Source organism: Aptenodytes forsteri, unplaced genomic scaffold (genome assembly GCF_000699145.1).
Source record: "Aptenodytes forsteri isolate BGI_AS27 unplaced genomic scaffold, ASM69914v1 Scaffold526, whole genome shotgun sequence".
NCBI lineage: Eukaryota > Metazoa > Chordata > Aves > Sphenisciformes > Spheniscidae > Aptenodytes > Aptenodytes forsteri.
Window position 1 is genome coordinate 363,015 of NW_008794596.1, and position 7,721 is coordinate 370,735.

The 7,721-nt window shown below is 37.2% G+C and overlaps 2 protein-coding genes across 3 annotated transcripts in view; one reads left to right on the forward strand and one right to left on the reverse strand.

The window, feature by feature from the left end:
* DYX1C1 (dyslexia susceptibility 1 candidate 1) overlaps positions 1–4,317 on the forward strand; it is an 8,584-nt gene extending 4,267 nt beyond the window's left edge. The window contains exons 7-10 of the mRNA XM_019470306.1: positions 70–136; positions 683–836; positions 1,837–1,942; positions 3,335–4,317. Coding sequence (XP_019325851.1) covers positions 70–136; positions 683–836; positions 1,837–1,942; positions 3,335–3,444 — 437 coding nt within the window. The 3' untranslated portion in view covers positions 3,445–4,317. The remainder of the gene's footprint in view (positions 1–69; positions 137–682; positions 837–1,836; positions 1,943–3,334) is intronic.
* A 574-nt stretch (positions 4,318–4,891) lies between these two features.
* CUNH15orf65 (chromosome unknown C15orf65 homolog) lies at positions 4,892–7,008 on the reverse strand. Of its 2 annotated transcripts, none has more exons than XM_009272675.2 (2): positions 6,927–7,008; positions 4,892–6,036 (listed from the first exon to the last, which is right to left on the reverse strand). In XM_009272675.2, the coding sequence occupies exons 1-2, from the start codon at positions 6,987–6,989 to the stop codon at positions 5,671–5,673; spliced, it is 429 nt and encodes a 142-aa protein (XP_009270950.1). In that variant the 5' UTR covers positions 6,990–7,008; the 3' UTR covers positions 4,892–5,670. The 2 variants fall into 2 exon arrangements, with proteins under 2 accessions (XP_009270950.1, XP_009270951.1); XM_009272676.2 differs by having other exon boundaries at positions 4,892–6,033; positions 6,927–6,996.
* Positions 7,009–7,721: the final 713 nt, after the last annotated feature.

Genomic DNA, 7,721 nt, shown 5'->3' on the forward strand with positions numbered 1-7,721 from the left:
TTTAAAATGAAATACTAGTTATACAGTGTGTGTCTATTGTTTAGTTTTGATATTTTCTATTTATCCTAGACAGAGATGGTGAACGTCTACATAGTAGAGAATTTATTGACAGCTTATGGGGTTTTAATCTGATAAAGTCATGAGATGCAATTGCTGAAACTCATGATGAACAAAATAATTGTGAACACATAATGCATATTATTCTATGAGGACAGTTAAGTCAGTGCAGTATTATACCTAGGTGGATTTCCTTTCATTTGTACTTTTTGTTGAGAGGTTAAACATCTGTCTAGAACAAACTTTAGGAATTTGATAAAAATACTGGTATGTTTATATAGCTGTGTTGTGCAGAAAGGTTTGATTAGGCAATCATAATCAGATACACAGCTTTCGAAATTAGTCCTGTGTCTGCATAGATGTGTCCACCTCTTACTGTTTTTCACTGCTTTTAAGCAGTGACTATTTTTGTTGAGTTATATGTCTATATGCTATACTGTCAGCATCAAGTTTGACTGAACTTCAGCGATGTTGTTCTCAGGAAAGGCTATAAATGGCCATTTCCAAGGAAAAGCTGCTAAAACTTCAAATTTTTGAAAATTAATTGTTAACAATAAGTAGGTATTTATTTTGTGATGTATCACCGTGTTTAAAGTGCATGTTTCACTTTTTGTTTTATACTTAGCAAAATGTTTGCAATGGGAAACTATCTTGCAGCTGTTAATGCATATAACCTCGCAGTGCGGCTAAACAATAAGCTTCCCCTACTGTACCTGAATCGTGCTGCTTGCCACCTTAAACTGAGAAATTTACATAAAGCTATTGAAGATTCCTCTAAGGTATAAATATATAGGTTCTTGGACTGTTGTCTTACACGTGATTGTGATTTATTACTGTGATGTTTCAAGCAGATCTATAAATACTTATTAGTGCGATTCAAAATTTTTAAATTCAAACTTGATATAATGAAGCCATGGTGAAATATTAAAATTTAATAGTGATTGATTAATGAACTTTGAGAAATTTAAAACAAAACAACAACAAAAAAAAACCCAAACCATGCTTCCACACATTTCGGCCGAATGGCCCTATATTGACTCAGTACATGTTTCTTTACAGGTAAAATATTGTAGCAATATATACACTTGAAAAAAAAGACACCTTTGAGCAGAAAAAAATTAAAATATACACAGATACCTTTTCTATTATGTTGTGGTGTTCTTCATTTGTTGGGAAGAAAAAAAAAAAGGTGGTGGTGATGAGGAGGATACCTTAAAAAAAACCCAACAAACCAGACATTTTTAAAGAAGGGCTGTATCATCTCGATGTTTTAGCAGCCATTATTTGTGCAATGAGAGGCGTGATCTCAAATGGCACCTGAATTATTTGGAGAAAGTTGTCCCAGAATTATTATTTTTTGAACTAATAAGTACTTGAGGCTTGAAATTCGTTTTTTCTAGTAAATACTGCTACAGTAACACATGTGCTTCTTTAGGGCTGTACTTTTTTTTTTTTGGTAGCATGGTATGTAATTTCATGTATGACAATAGAATACATTAGTTGACTGTAATAAACATTTAACACAGTATTTGTCATTTTTTAGCCATGACAATGAAACTGTATTTAGCAAACTGTGGGGTGATAGATACAAATCTTAATGACTAGATTCACAAGCCATATAGTTAAATTTGAATAGTTATTTTCTATTTCTGTTTGACTAGTTATTTTGTTACTGTATAATAATAGTACTTAGGTGAGAGAAGTGTGTGTAAATGAGAAAAAAACCCCAAATTATGGAAAATCTACCTCTAAATATTTTGAATGTTTTCATTTGTAAAGGCACTAGACCTGCTGACACCACCCGTTCCTCATAACGAGCATGCTCGAGTAAAAGCATATGTGAGACGTGGAACAGCATTTTGTCAGCTGGAATTATATACTGAAGGTGAGACCTTGATTTTGTGAAAACATGCACATGGATTTATAGTGACATGCAAGTAATTCTGTTTAGCTCAATGAGACTGCTCGCACCTTCATTTTTTCAGGAGGGACGTTAAAGCAGGCCTATACAATCTATGTCTGTTTTTGTTATGAACCTTTATACAACAGTCCTTAATTTTTTTTTTTTTTATTTTTTATTTGCTGGCTAATTGCAATTCCACTTGAAAAATCTTTACAAGTTTTAAGGAAATTGATTGTACTCCTAATTTAAGGAGTACAAATTAGTTTCTCCATTGAGGAAAAGGCTTCAGCGAGTTGTGTATCCTCTGTTTGGTCTATTGGGTAATCAGTCTTTCTGTGTATAATGGCCAGCTATTGATCATAGCAGCTTGGTGGCCATGGAAGGTATTAGTGAGGAATGAATGAGAGGTCAAAGATGAGGTATTTGCATTGGGAAGCATTCAAATGTAGGATGCAAACTATATGAAACTAGGTTGCACTAGTTTTGCTGTTCATGAAGCAATGTTTTATTGGTTTTGAGATTATATTTACAGTATTTCCATCTATAGAACAAATTAACTTAAAATAACCTGACATATTTCTAAAATATTTGCTTGTGAAGTGCTTAGTAACATATCTTTGTAAAATGATGTATGAAACCCATATTGATGAGCAAAATGTTTCATCTGGTACATGTGGTTTGTGTGAAAATATCTGAAGTAACAGTGTCCCTACTGAGTTCTCTAAGAGTATCAGTTTAGTTTTGTAAGGCAAATTTACAAGTGAAAGTTGATAATAGAAAGTGAAGAATACTCAAAATGTCAATGTTGAAATACTAAGCTTTTCACATTGGTTACCTTTTTCTACCTATGAATCTCTTTGTCATTCCCTTACAGCTTTATTTGCACTTGGAAACCTTACAAAAAACACAACTAAACAAGATTTTATTTTACTTCCTGTACTCATGTTTTCCTTCCCCCCCCCCCCCAAGCTCTAGTATTCACAGCTCATGTCTTTTTTTTTCTTGTTTTCATGCACTTTCGTTCTGTCATTCAATTTTTCTCTTCTGCAGAACACTTTTGAACAGCTCTCTCATGCACGTGCACGTATATATATGTGTGAATGAAGAGGCTCTGTTTTCATGTTTCAATACCTGAAAATGTTTATGTAGTAGAGTGTTTCCACTAAAATGTTTTGTAAAATAATGTAAACAAAATATAAATTTATTTACTGACAAAAGTTAAACCTAATGTCACTCTGATTCCATCTTGCTCAATAGCAAAACTCAGGATCAATCCTTTTTGCATATTACTAGGGAGCAGTTATTTCCAGTTAGTTGCTAAAGAGGATACTCTTGCATTATTGATTGACATTCTTATTAATGTATCTATATTAGGTCTCCAGGATTATGAAGCAGCTCTCAAGATTGATCCTAAAAATAAAACTATAGAACAAGATGCTGAGAAGATTCGACACCTAATTCGAGGAACAATACAAGATTCTTAACAAAAAAAAAAAGGGAACTTTTTGAGAGGGATGCCTTTTGAGGGCATCGGAAGGAATCTTAGTTCTCTTCAATATGTTGTTAACTAGGCATTTTTCTGTTTCACTCAGAACCCCTACAGAACTGGTAAAAGATTGGACATATGAATTACTGTTTTTGGAAAGTATAGTCTTATAACAAATATGATTAGATCTATTTTACATAATTTTGATACAAAGTTGTCATTTTTGCTCTCTGTGAAATATTGGTGGGCCAAATATTAAAACATGCTTTTGGTACTTGATTTAAAGTTACTCATAACTAAATTAAATACTTGTCTGGAAATACCTACTGAATCTAGACAATGGGTTTTCAGACAACTTCAGTAGCTCCATATAGTCAACACCTGTTAACTTCTTATCTTTCTGTTCTCCACCAAAGCTTGAAACAGTTACGTGTTTTATGGTTATGGCTATATGTTTTCCTCTTTTCTTATTGTTCGTGGTGTTTGGCATATCTGAAACTAAGGCAGTGAATTTAGATACTCTAATTCGGGCATCCAATTTGGAAAACCTCCACCTGGAAGCATAGAGGTAGATTTTATGTCGTGCAGAACATTCTTTTTAACATTAAGTAATGTACATTGAATATTTTCAGACTATTTTGAAACATTTATTTGGGCTGAACAAACAAGGTAATTGGAAAAATTATAAACCTGTAGCATGGTATTGTTGTGTGGTGGTAAATTAATCCTGTGGTAAATTGTCCTATTGATGAATATGACTTACTTCTTCCATCCTACTACAATTAGTAATCTTACAGTGTAGCTGTAAAGCATATTCTAAATCCACAACATTGTTATTTATATGAGAATATATATTTTTCTTGAGCTGGTATTTTAATTTGTACTCTGTTGACATTGACCAATATCTCAGGAATACTGGTGTGATTAAAGATTCTCAAAAAAGGGGCCATCTGGTGAGGTTACAGGTGTTGTAAAGTGACATGAAACACGACACTGTGCTTTGAAGTTGTGACAACCTGAAACACTGGACTTGAAGTGGTTCTGTTTTGTTAGGCATTCTGTCCAAATTGTGACCATTTCAACTATGCTCCTTTCAGTAGCAGTTTTAGCAGACTTCTGAATTTTCCACACCAGTCTGTTTCCTGAATACCATTTATGACTGATTTCTGTCTTTAGAAGAAACTATTTATTATGCAGATAGATGTTATTCTGTGTAAATTTTATACTCTTGGAACAGGGAGGAGGTGGCATGTGTTGCTTCCAGTTGCTTTACTTAGAGCCTTGAGAGGAGTGCTGAGGTGGGTCAGAAATGTCTGGGGTAGCTGCTGTTCCTTCTTTCCTACAGGTACCTACTGCACTGCAGTGGAGGGGGGTGAGAATACTTTATTTATAGCAGTTGGAAGGAGGGCAGTGCAGGAGCTTTAGTGCCTCAGTTGAGTGTAATGGTATACTTGCCAAAATACGGCTATTTTCTGAGGGGAGGTGGGGGCTAAGGAGGAGAGACACTGGCCGTGGGAAAAAGAAAATGCAAAGAGGCAGACGCTGGTGCTAAGTTCCTCAGTTTCTGTTTTAGTTCCAGAGCCTGTTAGAACAATCTGTATAGGCTGTTTGTATGGTAGTGATTTGTTATAGCTGCTCAAGGCTATTTTTGATGTAGACAGGCACCTTTTTCTACTGCTATGAAATAGAAATGGTGCCCTCTTTAAAGGTTAGGGAAGCGAATGTGCTTGGTAGCGTGAAAAATATCTGCCTGTTTCATCTGATTTTATTGGGAGCAAATGGATATTAAACTTCTGACTTCAATACCTGAGCTGACGGTGCGTATACCATATCGAAGTCATATATGCATTATGTTGGTATTAGTGGCCTGAGATGTAGGAATGTGGAGACTGACTTTTAAGTTTTAAAACCAGAAAATACTTTAATTAAAACAAAGAAACCTTCAGGTCAATGTCTTCTGCACTTAACTCTTTCTATAAAATTAGAGTTCCACATTTATGATACCAGTTTCGACAGTTTTATTTTTATGGGTTTAGGTCTGATTGAGAGAAGTGTATCATCAAATGGGCTACATCCTTTTTGATACATCTTATTCAACCCAGCAAACCCCAAATAAATCAGATATTGACAGTTATTCCCAGAATGACTGAAGTAACAGTCAGATTTGTTTTCTTAAAGCTAAGTTTCTAGTCTAAGTCTGTGACAAAAAGATGGAGATGCATTTTTACAGAGTATGCTGTAAATTGGGGTAGTCATATACCCTACTTCTGTCAATGGCAGTGTTTAAATAACTATCTTGAAATGATCCACAAGTGAGTAAGTGTTTTGAAAAGGTTTGATCCACTGGGTGATAAGTACAGGGTACCATCTGTGAGATAGGTGGTATAGCACCATACTCACTTGAAGTTGTTTTAAACAGTAAAACCTGAGGCTTTGTCAAAGAACCATTGGTCATGACTCTTTTGGGGTCCAGCATACAGGAAAACACCGGATTGCCAGGATTTGTGCAGAGAGGCAGATGAGGAGATCGGTTTTGCTCAGTGTACGGACTTGAAGGCAGTTTCTTGGCAGAAGTCATCTTCTTTCCCTGCTAAGGAGATGGATTTTAATTCAGTCTTTCAAATAACAGGGCAAAGCATTTCAAATTTGTTCAATGTTTGCGGTCGGAGCAAATGTTGCTCAAGATGTGTATTGAAATACGTGCATGGTAGAGAGTGAGGAACTTAACACTGCTGACTTTTGACCTTATTTAGTAAACTGTGGACAGTGATAAATGCACTCATGTTGACTATGAAGTATAGTAAAAATTGGAATTTGCATCAGTTTCTGCATTAGTGATAATCTTGAGCATAGAAAATATCTCAATATGTGTAGCGGAAATAATTAGTATGGATAATAAAAATATGAATGAGAGTAAGAATATAGTGAGGCTTCGTGGATGGTTTGTTTTGACTTTTCCTTTTCTAATATATAGAAATATGTATACTAAAGTAGAGCCCTAACCAAACCTCCAAATGACTGTACTTCCTTGCTTGTGTTCACACGTATGCATTTTTTTTTTCTCTGTCAGGAGCAAATTAACATACGACAGATACTTCTTAGTACATTCATGGAAAGCGCTCTAATGCTTTATTGATGAGCATGCGGTAAAACTGCACTGAATAGGTACCTCCCTTAGTTTTGCTGAGCAAAACCTGCTGTTCTTCAGAGGTGCAATGAAATCTTTTTTCCTTGTTTCTCAATCATGTAAGAGATGAAGAAAATATTTAACTTGCTAGCTTAGATAAAAAGTAAGAAATTCTGACTTTTCCTTTGCTTTGTTTATTAATGAGGCCTGTTTTTGTCTCCCACTTATTTTTTGCACCAGTATTAGAGCCCTGTTGGGGCCTAAATCTCTGGGCTTTAGGATCTACTCTGTTTGTACTGTGCCTGTTGATGAGATGGCATCTAGGTGCGTGGTGGGTGTAGGAGCTGCCTTACCCCCCGTCGCGAGCGGCTCTCGGGAAAGGACAGCTTCTCCTGGCATGGCACGGCCGCAGGCATCTGATTCCAAGCCTGTGCTGTTGGGAAACTTTCCAAAGTAGTTAATTCACAATCATTAGAGTTTTTCCACCTGTCCAAGACTAGACGGATCAAATATTTCTAGTCCATATACTGCACCTTCCCCCCCGGTTGGGGGAGGGGGGATGTTCTTTGGTGGGGCATTTTTGTTTGTTTTTGTTCTGGGGGTTTTTGGTTGATTGTTTTTTTCCTCCCCTCAGTACAAGCATTATTCACATGTAACGGAGCGCGTCCCTTCAGAGCTGGTTGTCCCTTTGCCTGGCTATCCTGCGATTACTCTAGGACAAGAGGAAACGGCCTCAAGTTGCGCCAGGGGAGGTTTAGATTGGACGTGAGGAAAAATTTCTTTACTGAAAGAGTGGTTAAACATTGGAAGAGGCTGCCCAGGGAAGTGGTGGAGTCCCCATCCCTGGAGGTATTGAAAAGACGAGTAGATGAGGCACTTGGGGACATGGTCTAGTGGACATGGTGGTGTTGGGTCGACGGTTGGACTCGATGATCTTAGAGGTCTTTTCCAACCCCAATGATTCTATGATTCTATGATTCTACATCTGAAAAACGCTCCCCGCGCTGTAGGTGCCCCAGGGACAAACGCCGCCACCGGGCGCCCCGCAAGCCCGCCCTGCTGCCCTCGCCCCTCTCGAGCCGCCCCCGCGCGAATTTCCCTCCCTCCGCCGTCCCGCCGCGCGGTCCCTGGCCTCCGGCCCGGCCCTA

Excerpts from the sequence above, each read along its gene's own strand:
- CUNH15orf65 (XM_009272675.2), bottom strand. The coding sequence starts at position 6,989 with ATGCCTGCGGCCGTGCCATGCCAGGAGAAGCTGTCCTTTCCCGAGAGC. Across the intron at positions 6,037-6,926 it reads AGAGCCGCTCGCGACGGGGG|CAGGGAAAGAAGATGACTTC; the intron begins GTAAGGCAGCTC and ends CCATCTCCTTAG.